The sequence below is a fragment of the Triticum aestivum genome, chromosome 2A, assembly GCF_018294505.1.
Source record: "Triticum aestivum cultivar Chinese Spring chromosome 2A, IWGSC CS RefSeq v2.1, whole genome shotgun sequence".
Classification (NCBI taxonomy): domain Eukaryota; kingdom Viridiplantae; phylum Streptophyta; class Magnoliopsida; order Poales; family Poaceae; genus Triticum; species Triticum aestivum.
Genome location: NC_057797.1, coordinates 655448566 through 655461177, shown reverse-complemented (window position 1 = coordinate 655461177; position 12612 = coordinate 655448566). Strand labels below are relative to the sequence as shown.

Sequence of the window (12612 nt, the reverse complement as noted above, 5' to 3'; positions counted from 1 at the left end):
AATTCGATGAACAAAAAAAATCATGAATTTGAAAAGAAAATTCGCAAAAAGGAATGAAAAAGTAAAGAGAAAAAGTAGGAAAGAAAAAGGAAAACAGAAATGAAAAGTAAAGGGAAAATGAAAAAATAAAGAAAAAATGACAAATGGGCCAGCCCATGAGAACGCCGAGCGCGCGAAGGGGTGTGCGCTACCCCGCTGGGGCGCCAGTAATTATCAATGAGATTAGACCAATATACATACTCGGCCCCCCCTATACTCGAATCCTGGCTCCGCCACTGGCCATGTTTGGGCGTGTCTTGTGGATGTTAGTTAAAGGATATACATAAGGGAAGAATAAATCACTGAAACAATGAGGATTGTTCAGTGGCAGCACTGGCCGTTTATCCATATGTGTACATGTTTTGCTGATGGTATTTTCAGTGAGCTATTTTTTAGGGGTGTATTTTGAATGGGCTTGTGAAGCACCTTGGCGACGAACACGGCCCAGTACAGAATGGCATCCATCATCCGTCCGAGTCGTTGTTGCGGAACATTTCCGGCCCAGCTTACAAGCAGCCCGCGCAGCACTCCATTCCCCTTCCCACATGGCCGACAGCAGTTGTTCTCTCTCCACTAATAATGCACCCGACAAATAAGAACAAACCCAGATGCAAGTAAGTATCCCTTGGAGGATCTCAAGTCCTCTCATGGGGTCCTCCAGGCCTCATTCTCCGAATTTTCCACCGACGAAATCGAGATCGTACTGCATTAGTATTATAAAACTGCCGTTCTAATTCTGTCCACACGAAGCAGCCACGGTACTCGCGCATGGAACAACACCGTACTTTTTGCGGGGCGCATGCATCCAACAACACCATTGACCTCCAGAAGCCTAATTATTAGCCGCGCGTAGATAGTTGCAGATGGTACGTACGTACGTACGTGCGTCGAATTGTTTTTGCACCGAAGGCTTCAAGCTCTCCAATCAATGCCCACTAGAGACGAGAAAGAAACAGAAGCCACCGCCCACCTGAACGGAAAGAGAGGTTCGGTGAGCCGTGCGTGGGCCGAGCCCACCCCACCGACACACCACACGCAACAGTCACCTCGACCTCTGTTCGTCTAACGCAAGACCGGCCGTGGACGGTGGACGGGTGGGTGCGCCACGTAGTAGGACCTACTACTACACGGCTTCCACCACTTGACATGAGTGGTGAGCTATCTCAAAAACAATGAACAGTACTACACGGCTTCCCGCAAAAAAAAAAAAAAAAAAAAAACTACTACACGGCTGCACCAACCTCGTTCCATGACCGTTGGTCTCGTCTCCCTCCTTCGGAGGTCCAACCCCACCGAACGAACACGAGAATCCAATGCCGCGCGTCAGCCTCTGGCGCGCGCGTGACGCCGAGAGGAGGGCAGAGCAGCAGCGAGAGCCCAACTGTTTCTCCGGCCGCTCGGTGCTGGCGTTACGGTCATGAGATTGAGCAGATTTGAGGCCGGGAACTTGGCAAAAGCAAGAGGTAATAGCATCACAGGTACCCTAATTTGCACGAAGTGTGATGATTTAGTCCTAAACTTGCAAAATGTAATCCTACCATACCCCAACTTGCACTGCATGTGACGTTTTAGTCCCAGACCAATCACAACTACACAATTGGCAGCCAGGTGGCTGGCCCGGTCAGCGCATGCACTTTTGTAGAACCCCCTGCCGTTTTCCTTAATCAACCTCAGCTACAGCCATTTCGGGCTCCTTTGATTCAAAGGAATTTTATAGGATTTCTGAAGGATTGAAATCCTTAGGATTTTTTTCTATGTTGCTTCTTTGATTTATAGGATTGAATTTCATTAAAAAAATTCCTATGGAATCTTTTGTACTACCTCCGTCCCGGTGTATAAGTCATTCGCGTAGTTCTAGGTCGATAATTTAACTATCTAAATATGTATTATATGTGACAAAAATATATATTTAGAAACTATATCCGTGTGGAAATCTAGTGGTATATTTTTCATGACATATAACACATATTTAATTCCTCAAATCGATGACCTAGAACTACGCGAATGATTTATACACCCGGACGGAGGGAGTACTACATTTCATAGGAAATCTAACATCCACTCCAACCTCTTTTTACAATCATTTGTTTTTCCTGTGCAGTCAAATATTTATTGTTAATCCTATAGGATTCAAATGAGCATGCCACTCCAATCCTATACTATTCCAATTCCTACGTTGTCAAATTCCTAAGGCCTCCTTTGGTTCATAGGATTGTAAAATCATAGGAATAGGAAAGTCATAGGAAATGAGATGGCATGCATCTCAAATCCTATGCATAGAAATAGAAAATGAGATGCCCTTTGATTCACACCATAGGATTTTTTCCATTGAGTCTAGTCTAATGTTTATTTTCCTATGAAATGTGGAGGATAGGAAGAATTCCTTCATAGGAATAGGATTTCATTCCTACAAACCAAAGAGCTCTGAAGGTATTTTTTCTATAGAAACCCTATCCTATGAAAATCCTATAAAATTCCTTCAAACCAAAGGAGGCCTAAGAATCAAACAGGCCCTTCGTCTGCCGGATCCCGCCGGAGTTCTGCGGCATTCCCGTGGCTGTCAGCCTTAACCTCCGGGGGAACGACCTCGCCGGCGTGATCCCGCAGGTGGGCTCGCTCGTCAACCAGGGCCCCACCGACTTCGACGACAACCCGAGGCTATGCAGGTTTCCGCTCAAGATCGAGTGCGCCGGAGAGAGGGAAGAATCCCGCAGACGAACCCTGGAATGAACCCTGGTGCAGCGGCGCAGGTTGGAAGGCCGCCGAAGCGTCGGTCGTCGCCTACGGTGTCGATTCCGGCCGTCATTGTGGTGGCGGCCATCGTTGCCGGGCTAGTGCTGCAGTGGCAGTGCCGGAGGACTGCTCGTCGGCCGCTTCCGAGTACTGGTTCCGGCAGGCGCGCCTCGCCGCCGTCAAATGGATCCTTGAAGTGAGCACTCACTCAGCTCCTCGCTCTCACGATTATTGGTGCGAGCATCGATCGATCGGTCACTGACGCCTTTGGAACCGGCATCTGATTTGCATTTGCAGACTCGGGGCTGCTTCGGGTTCGGCCACCGCACGGCGTACCTGGCCATCGCCTACTTCGACCGCTTCTTCCTCCGGCGACGTGTCGATGTAATCAATCGCCGCACCGCCGCCGTAAAACAAATTTAGCCTCTCTGCTTCTTAGGAACGGGAGGATGATGTGGTTGTGTGCGTGCAGAGGGCGGCCATGCCGTGGGCGGCGCGCCTCCTGTCCGTGGCCTGCGTCTCCGTGGCGGCCAAGATGGAGGAGTACTGCGCGCCGGCGCTGTTGGAGCTCGACGCCGGCGGCGGCTACGAGTTCTGCTCCGCCTCCGTCCGCCGGATGGAGCTGCTCGTGCTGTCCACGCTCGGCTGGCGCATGGCCGCCGTTACGCCGTTCGACTACCTCCCTTGCTTCTCCTCCCGGCTCGACCGGCACGACGGCCGCGGCGGCGGCGGGCATGACCCCGCCCGCGTCGCCCTCAAGTCCATCGGCTCCATCTTTGCCACAGCCGAAGGTTCATCTTCGTCCTGCACACCTTCTGAAAAGAAATCTTGCGAACTTTCTTGCATTTTGTCTGATTGATTTGCGCTGTGTTCATGCAACCGGCAGTGTGCTGGATTACAGGCCATCTACTGTGGCTGCAGCTGCAATCTTGGCTGCATCCTATGAAGCTCTACTGACCAAAGAAGCACTGGAGTCCAAGATGGACAATCTATCTCCATCATGCCCCATTGAGAAGGTTTCTTGCACAAACTAAATAAATAACCCTTTTGCGTCACTTTGATCATAGTAATGTTTCATTTGGATGATGAAATGAGCATTGGGTTTGAACAACCTTTGTCTGTTACATTGATCAGGAGCATGCACATGCCTGCTACAGCATGATGGTTGACGACTTGAAAAGCAGAATTATGAGCCATGGCAAGAGATCATTGCCATGTTCAGACTCCAATGAAGTTGCCATCAGTACATATGATTCTGTTCTTGTTGATGATGTTGCCGACACCGCCGCCTTCATCGCAGCTGTGTCGGAGATGAACAAGCAGATCAGACTGGCAGCTGGATGGCGGCATCGTGTACAGGGTCGTCCCCGGCCGCGGCACCGACGTAGCCGCCGCCGTCTCAGTGAGCCCAACGACGGCGATGGCACTGAGTCCGGGTGGCGCCGGCGCCGTGCCTTTGAGGCCGAGGCTGCACCCATTGCCTATGTTGCCACTGCCGAGCACGGAGACGCGGCCACAGCCTTGCATCCGCAGAAGAGATGGTTGCGTCCAGCAGGATTCCTCGTCGTATTCCGTGGCTGGTGTTCATCATTTGGTGGAGGCTCAGGACAGAGTAGCGCCGCCCGCTGCAGCTCGACGGGTGGCACAACAATGAACGAGAGACCATGAGAACACTGATGAGGCCATGGAGTGGAGGCGCTCGAATGGGCAGCTCGGCAACATCGTCGGTGCGTAGAAAACCAGTCTCAGCGACGCGACATCGTCGCCGGTGGAATTGAGAAAATATTGATAGCGGCCATGCGGCTTCTACTTGACGACTCGGTGCGATGGCCGCGGCCGTGTGGCTTCCCTCGGCGACTCCACAACTCGGCGCGAAGACGGCGACGACGGCTTCCAGTCGACAACTCGGCGTGTGCGCTCGGCGATGGCCACTTCCCTCGGCGACTTGGCACACATGGACGGCGGCGGCCGCTTCCCTCGGCGACTTGGCACGCATGGACGGTGGCGGTTTCAACTTGCCGACTCAGCTCGATTCCGCTGCAGCTTTCGTTCGTCGAGTCGGCGAATATCAGTTGCGATGAGTATCCGTATATAATCGTGTTTTCATAAAAACATGTTTAGTAGTTTTTCATAAAACGCATATTCCTGGCTTTGTGGAAATTGAATCTTGCTAATCCACGTTTTTACTGCGGGGCCCAAACATGGTTTAAGTCTGTTACACCGTTATATGGGTTCACGGAAAACTAGTTCTGCGAAAACTACTTATCCAAACAAGGCCCTACTTATCCAAACTAGTTCTGCGAAAACTAGTTCACGGATACAACACTAGCCTAGTTTATGACTCAGACATTGACACGACTTGGACTACAACACTAGCCTAATTTATGACTCAGACTTTGACACGACTTGGACTACAACACTAGCCTAATTTATGACTCAGACTTTGACACGACTTGGACTAGTACTCGTACATCTACTAGCTAGTAGCTACTAGGTAACGGCTAGCAGCCGGACTCATGCACGTAGCAGTAATTGCATGTGGACTAGCTTTGCATCTAACTCAAACTCAAGATTATACTAACAGGCCTGACGGCTTCGCCAACTCCATTACCGTTGTCGGTGAGGCTGTCCATCGTTCAGGGCGCGGCGAGGGGACTGGCATACCTGCACGAGTGCAGCTCTCGCCGGTACGTGCATGGCTGCATCAAGTCATCCAAGATCCTGCTCGACGACGAGCTTCGTCCGCACGTCTTCGGCTTCGGCCTGACCCGCCTCGTCGCCGGCGTGCACAAGACGGCGCAGTCGAGGAAGCTCGGCAGCAGCGTGGCGTGCGCGCTCCGCAGCGGCGCCCTGTCGGCGCTGTCGTACGTGGCGCCGGAGCTGCGCGCGCCGGGGGGCACGGCCGCGGCGGTGACGCAGAAAACCGGGAAAAAGCCTTGGCTGGTGGCTTTCTTGGGGTAACTTGCACTGACTGCACATAAGTGCGGGTTAATTAGGGAAAAAAGCAGGTTTTTTTTGTAAAAGTGTGTGTGCTAACCCGGCCAGCCACCTGGCTACCAATTGTCGTCCTTTGATTGGTCTGGGACTAAAACATCACCTGAGGTGCAAGTTGGGGTATGACGGGGTTGAATTTTACAAGTTTAGAACTAAAATGTCACATCTTATATAAGTTAGGGTATGTGGGGTGCTATTACCTCCAAAAGCAAGAAACGGCCCAGAAGTTTCCAGGAAACGAGACGAAACGCATTGCTGAAGATATTGGCATCCAACGGACGACCATGGGCAAGAGCCATGCGAGCTCTCGCTTTGCATGGACCACGGCTCCAGCGGCTCTGCGGCGCGAACGGGTAAAAGGAAGGCATGGGCCAGTGGTGTCGGGCTCGGCGCAGACGGGCAGAGTCACATGATAGGCGAGGCGGCCCCTGAACCAAGGCTGTTGCTGCAGTAGGTAAAAAGTAGCGAGAGGCAGTAAATTTTGTCCAGCAAAAGATATGTTTTGAAATTTCGACCCATTTCGAAATTAACCCCATTGCGCCACCGAAATTCAAAACACGTCGAGCAGCGATTTTGTGGTTGATACTAGACGCGTCCGGTCTGCATTTATGCGGAGATGCCATGGATGGACTCCCGGCAGAAGATGACAAATTCGAAGCGTTGTGGGCTTAATGGGCCACGATTTAGAAGGCGTGTCACGCTTGCAGCAGTGCTTTCATGGATGGGTACGCATCCAGTAGGCCAGCGGCACCCCATTTTTGGCCATGTGGCAACACCTATCAATCGATGGTTTGTCTCAAAAAAAAAAAACCTATCAATCGATGGTGCAATGTGCAGTACTACTCCATCAATTAATGTGCAAAAACGGTGATAATATACAACGAACCAATGCATCAATTAACTCGTAGTAAGATCAAGTCTCTCTTCACAAGTTACTTCATCGAGAATGCTAGATAACTGCGTCAGGATATGGAATTGGAGTTCTTGGCAGATGGAATGCAATGCATCAACAACTGCAACGAGCATCATAGCAAAATCAAACTCAATAGACTTGTAACTACGCAGCTACTGAAACTACCAGTACCAGGGAAGGTATCACAATCGCCCAAATGATCCAACCAGGAAGAAGTAACAGCTTCGGGTGTGAGCATTTCAATGGCCGACGAACTCGCAACCACGACCGGAGTGCATCACATCATGAGGAAAACAGAACGAGTGCTCGATGTCGAACACTTGGGGCAGATCAGAGGAGTGTCGCGCCGACCAGAGCGACCGAGGCCACCATGGCCGCGATGCCCATGCTCACCGCGGTCGCGCCGTTCTTGTCGTCGGCCTTGTCCGCCTCCTCGTCTCCCTCCGGCGACTCGGCGGGGGCCGTGTCAGGCGTATCAGCCGGCGGCGCGGGCGGGGAATGCGCTGGCGACTTGTGTTTCGGTTTCGTCTTGTCGTGGTTAGGCGAGGGCGCCGGCGCGGAGGAGGCTTCTGGTGCAGGGGCCGACGCTGGCGCATCGGCCGACGCTCCGGGTGCCGGCGACGGCGCGCCGCCGAAGAGCTCCGGCGGCAGCAGCACGCTGTCCACCGTGTGCACGGTCACCGGGGTGTCGTCGAGCACCGTGGACGCGACGCGGGACTTGTCCATGCCGGTGTCCATGGACACGTCGTCGCCCTTGGCGACCACGGAGAGGTCGTACTTGCCCTTGCCGGTGGAGGCCAGGGTCGGGATGCCGCCCTTCATGGTCTTGAGCGACGCCTTGGGCGCGTACTGCGGCAGCGCGTGGTACTCCAGCAGCGCCACGAGGTCGGCGCCGGTGAGCTTGCCCAGATCCGGCAGGCCCTTGGCCTGGAAGGCGTCGTCGGTGGGCGCGAAGAGGGTGAGCCCCTTGTCCATGGCCGCCTGGTACGTCTTGACGACCCCGGACGAGACGATGAGGCGCGCGAAGCGCTTGCAGCCGGCCTTGTCGAGGAGCGCGGTGAGGTTGGTGGAGGCGGCGGAGGGGGAGGTGAAGAGGCCGGGGAAGGTGATGGGGTCGGAGACCTCGAGGACGGAGAGGTTGTAGGGCTCCTCCTTGACGGACTTGGTGTAGGTGGCCTGGAACTTGGAGCCGGGCTCGGCGGAGGCGAAGCCGACCTTGCCGCCGCGGAGGTTGGTGATGTTGACGTGGCCCATGTCCCCGGAGGCGTCGCCGGTGGTCTGGTAGAGCGTGGTGGTGAGCTCGGAGCCGCCGTGGAGCGAGTGCAGCTTCTTGGGGTCGTAGTAGTCGAGGAGGGTGAGGAGGCGGAGCGCGTTCTTGACGTCGGCGAGGGAGAGGTTGGCGGCGAGGGAGGACATGGCGCCGTTGGTGAGGACGAGGCAGGTGACGGTGCTGCGGCCGTTGATCTCGTCGCAGACCTTGGTCTGGGAGAGGTAGTTGTTGTAGAGAGAGTACTCGGAGTAGCCGTCGAGGATGTCCGTGATGTTGTGGGCGCGGGCGGCGGCGGCGAGGGCGGCAAGGGTCACGGCCAGGAGGAGGAGGAGGCGGCGGGCGGCGGCCATCGCGGCGGTGGCGGTGGTGTGGGGGAAACGGGACGGGAGTGGTGTGGTGTGACGCGTGGGTGGGGGTTTTAGCTTTCGTGCGCGTGGGTTTTTGGCCTGTGGGTTGGGTTGAGGCCAGGCTGGGTTGGGTTGGGTTACACTGACCATGGTTAGGTGTGGTGTGGTGTGGGGCACTGATGTCTGAGCATGTGGCAGCGCCTTGAGAGCTGTGATGATCTTCTGCGGTGGGGGTGGCCGAAGAGACCTTTGCTTCTGCCTCAAGATTGGCCTCGTCAAAATTCAAAAAGATTTGGTCTCGTCTTTTAAAATTCATTCACCACTGTCAAAATAGAAACCAAACCATGTGCATATTTATCATTCATTTTAGCACGTGGATATGATTTCTAAAAGCGATGATTTTCGACCTTTCTCAATAAACTATGGACTTTCGGAACGGTGAACAGACAATACACCAAAATCAAAGAAATAGGCCACCACTTTTGTGGATTCCCCTAGACATCAGAAATGTGAAAGTTATACTAGTACAGTATAACATAGGCATTTGCTGTTTTTTTTTGTGGGATAGGCATTTGCTGGTTCTATTTAAATACTTGCAAAGTATGCATTGGTTTACTAGGAGAAATGAGGGACAAAAAATGTCCGATAAACTTTTAATATGAAAAATGTTTCACTTCAAATCTTAAAATTCCCTATCCTGGCGTTGAGTTTTATTTCTGTATTAGTTTTTGTTTGGACGCGCCTCCCTTGTGTAAGCTGATATTTCCTCGGGCTTCCGCAGACGATCATGTTTTTGGCATGCATCGATGGCTCCTGTGAGGCTACAGCGCTGCCAAAAAGTGCTTCGCGCGACGCGCTCTCGTCCGGCCGAAAAGGACATTTCCTGCAAAAAGTAAAAAAGAACACGGAAAAGAAAAAGAAACGGAGCGTGCGTATACGCATTATTCTGTTTTTATACATTGATGATTGATGGGTAGTGCCTCAGTGATACAATGTATCCATTTACATGCGAGTTAGTAGTGGGCAAGAGACATGTAAACGGAAAGACAACCACTGGGCAAATGCAAAACTCCAGTCAAACGACAGCCGCGACGGAGATGGCGACTGCCCTGGTGCGCGTACCCGCGCGGCCGCCGCCGCCTTGATCTCCTCGCTCCGGTCTGCTGCGCGTCCGGCGTGCCCAGATCCGGCACCCCCGTGCCGCGCTCTCTCCTCTCCTTCAGTCCGCCTCTCCGTTCATTCGTCCGCCATGGCTCCCCAAGCTCCGACGTCGGCGGCCGCCCCGACCTCTTGGGAACCTCCTGCCGGTGTCCTCCCTGCTTCAACGACGGCGCCCGCTCCGGTCTTTCGGGCGCCTCCTGCCGGCGCCACCACCGGTACGACGACGGAGGCCGCCCCGGCCTCTCTGACTCCTTCTGACGGCACCACCACTGCTACAACGACGGAGGCCACCTCAGCGTGTCTGCCGCTGCCCTCTGTGAACGGCGCCGCCACGACTTTCCTTGCCTTCCGCAAGGCCGACCCGGCCGTGCGGGGACGCCTGCAACTGCTGCGGCCCTCCACAACCAAGACGCGGGCCAGCTCCGATCTGAGCCTGGCGACTCCGACGCCTACCACGCCGCCTGTCGCTGCTGCCGAAGACGATGGTCTTCATGGAGCTCCCTTTGTTGGCCCCGATTTAGGTGCAGCCCCCGACGCCGCTGTGCGGACCCCGCAGCCGCCATTGGCCGTGTCGTGGGCTTCCCTCATGGACAACGTCTTCAGCATTGATGATGAAGACGAGCTCGCCCCGCTGACGCCGTTGGCTGCGAGGTGCTCCAGTGGGGTGAGCGATCCGGCTGCCGCTGCTGTTGTCGCTGCTGCTCCTGAGGCGTCTTTGGACCAGGGATGGGTGAAGGTGGGGGTCCGACGTTGTTCGGCGTCGCCGACATTGGCTCTGGCTCCCCGGCCTATCCCTGCCTGGCTTCGCGGTCGATGCTGCAGATGCCTCGCCCCTGGACACCGGGCGACGGTTTGCAGAGATCCCTTCCGATGCTCTCGTTGCTTGGAGAACGGTCATCGTGCTTGTGACTGCCGCAACCCATGGCGTTCTCTCAGCTCTCTGGCATATCTTGTTGTCCCGCCCGTCTCTCGCCTTGGCATCCAACATTGTCAACCTCCTACTCCAAGAGAGGCCCAATTAAAATCCACACTCCCTTCCGTTGCGCTTCATCGTGGATCTTGGGCGTCTCTGGTTTCTGCTTCCGCTAGCCCGGCATAACCATCCATTGATGTGCTTCAGACCGCTCTGGCTGATCAGACCGAGTTGCTTCAGGGTTGGCAGACACGTATTGAGAGCTTCCTGGAACGGGCTGAGGCTGCTTTGAGCAGGCTCTCCTTTTTGCCGGCTACGTTTCCACGCAGACACCACTCCCTCATGTTGGCTCCACGGAGGACGAAGGGGCAGATCCTTATGGTTGTTTCTCCCCTCGTGTTCGGGACAATTCATCATTGATGTCTACTTCGTCTGTTGTGCATGTCGATGTGGGCGAGTCCATCGCTGTGCTTGCGACTCCGGTGCTACAGCTCATGCCCGAGCTTCGGGACATATGTTCGAGCCCTGCTTCGCCTCTGTCCTTGGAGCGGTTGGAAGTGGACTCGTCGACAACCTTGTGTGAGGGGCATGTTTTGCCTCTGTCGTGTGAGCAACTGGAGGCGCCGAAGTCCATTGTGTCGATGGTTCCTGTGGTGGAGGATGATGTGTTGGGGGTTCCTCGGGCCGATGATGTCGATGCGGCCGGTTTGTTGGTGCCTGCCCCTAGTAGGAGCCCCTTGGTTGATGACAACTACATCAAGAAGCACAATGAGTTCTATGATTTTCTTGACAAATGGGTGGCGGATCAGTCTGGACCCGGCATCACAAGTGGTTGCCTCCCCAAAAAGAAACCCAATAGGGAGAAAGCAAAGAGAAACAAAAGCAAGAAGGGCGGTGTTATTCGGAAGACGCCCACGATTTCACGATGGAGGGTGCTCCGTTTTTATCGTGGTCGATGTTCTTGTGTGAAGCTCCGCTGTGTTGTACAAGTGTCAAGGGTTTCGGTTGTGGTGCATTGGGAGGGCCACATGTGCGGTCACGGTGTTTCCTGTTCTGTGAGTAGTACGACCTTGGGTTGTTTGTATCGATTTTTGCCCGGTTTTCCAAAAATTAACTGGGCAATTCTCTTCTTCTTAATTAATCGATGAGGCAAATCTTTTGCCTCCGTTTCAAAAAAAAAGACAACCACTACACACTATCATCAGAAACCAAAAATGCATACTATTAGTACTACTACCACTTGTTTCTGTGTGCTATAGTCCCAGCCATCCGACTCATCGTTCGTGGGTTAAAAGGCAGACTCGAATTGTCACGTAGTACAGCTTGCAGATGAGACCTTGCAAGCTCACGCATGATGAGCGGCGGAGCAAAAGCCAGGAACCCTCCGAATGCGCCCATGATTGATACGCAGGCGTGCTCCAAGCTCGATCATCTGCCGGCCGGGAAACCCAGCTGGAGTGGGCGAGTTCTGGATGCCCTAGTTCTTCCTTTTTCTTCCGCGACAGCAAGTGCGATTTGGCAATATCATTTGCCTGTTGTTAACCTCTTGTGTGATAAGGAGATTTCTTTTTTAGGGAAACTGTGACCAGGAGAATTGTTTTTTTAGACAACTGTGACCAGGAGATGACTTCATGGGTGGGGTGGACCGTCAAACGCATGGGCTGCGGTCCAGTCACGTCGGGTTAACTTTTTTCCTTTTGTATGTATTTCTTCTGTCTATCAGAAATATGTACTAACAGAAAACTATGAGGTACGGAATAATTTTTTAGGACAACGCTAACGCCCACACGTGTGGTGGGAGTCAAATCTATAATATACAGACTGCGCCATGTCACCGCATGCATGCATGCATGTGAGAATATTTTTAGATTTTCAGTTTTTAAAATATTTTATCTCTCAAATAAAAAATCCGATTGAAAATCCGTTTTCACCATTAAACCCCTCGCGACGAGATCTTCGAAAGTAGATCTCATATCAATATATTTGGACGAATTTTTTTGGGTTAAAAGTTGACATGTCTATTTCATATGAATTGTCATGATGTTTACACTGAAGTTGCCATGATATATTTCAACTATTTTTCTTCTACATTTAGAAGTAAATTTTGACATATTATAAAATAGGGAATTAAGAAACTAGACTTGCCATGAAACATAAACTAAAATTGCCATGATACATGCACTTAAAATTGTCATGATTCATACAAAAAATAATTTTCATGGTCAAAGTACTGGAATTGCCA

The 12612-nt window shown here is 52.9% G+C and overlaps 3 protein-coding genes across 3 annotated transcripts; 2 read left to right on the top strand and 1 right to left on the bottom strand.

Annotated features, from left to right (window-relative positions):
- Window positions 1–1352: 1352 nt before the first annotated feature.
- LOC123191810 (cyclin-D5-2-like) lies at window positions 1353–4960 on the top strand. Its single transcript, XM_044604402.1, has 6 exons — window positions 1353–1453; window positions 2550–2705; window positions 2970–3156; window positions 3245–3563; window positions 3652–3788; window positions 3907–4960. The coding sequence occupies exons 1-6, from the start codon at window positions 1353–1355 to the stop codon at window positions 4438–4440; spliced, it is 1434 nt and encodes a 477-aa protein (XP_044460337.1). The 3' UTR covers window positions 4441–4960.
- Window positions 4961–6637: 1677 nt separating this feature from the next.
- Window positions 6638–8371, bottom strand: LOC123190016 (fasciclin-like arabinogalactan protein 8). The gene has a single exon (XM_044602560.1). The coding sequence runs from the start codon at window positions 8297–8299 to the stop codon at window positions 7010–7012; it is 1290 nt and encodes a 429-aa protein (XP_044458495.1). The 5' UTR covers window positions 8300–8371; the 3' UTR covers window positions 6638–7009.
- Window positions 8372–9242: 871 nt separating this feature from the next.
- On the top strand, window positions 9243–11425 carry LOC123190015 (calphotin). The gene has a single exon (XM_044602558.1). It carries the CDS (start codon window positions 9303–9305, stop codon window positions 10554–10556), a length of 1254 nt encoding a protein of 417 aa, XP_044458493.1. The 5' UTR covers window positions 9243–9302; the 3' UTR covers window positions 10557–11425.
- The last annotated feature ends 1187 nt before the right edge of the window (window positions 11426–12612 follow it).

What these genes read in the sequence shown, in the direction of transcription:
- LOC123191810 (XM_044604402.1), top strand. Translation starts at nt 1,353, where the DNA reads ATGCCGCGCGTCAGCCTCTGGCGCGCGCGTGACGCCGAGAGGAGGGCA. An exon ending in CGCTCGGTGCTGGCGTTACG is followed by an intron (nt 1,454 to 2,549) that starts GTCATGAGATTG and finishes AGAATCAAACAG; the next exon opens with GCCCTTCGTCTGCCGGATCC. An exon ending in CATCTTTGCCACAGCCGAAG is followed by an intron (nt 3,564 to 3,651) that starts GTTCATCTTCGT and finishes GTGTTCATGCAA; the next exon opens with CCGGCAGTGTGCTGGATTAC.
- LOC123190016 (XM_044602560.1), bottom strand. Translation starts at nt 8,299, where the DNA reads ATGGCCGCCGCCCGCCGCCTCCTCCTCCTCCTGGCCGTGACCCTTGCC.
- LOC123190015 (XM_044602558.1), top strand. Translation starts at nt 9,303, where the DNA reads ATGCGAGTTAGTAGTGGGCAAGAGACATGTAAACGGAAAGACAACCAC.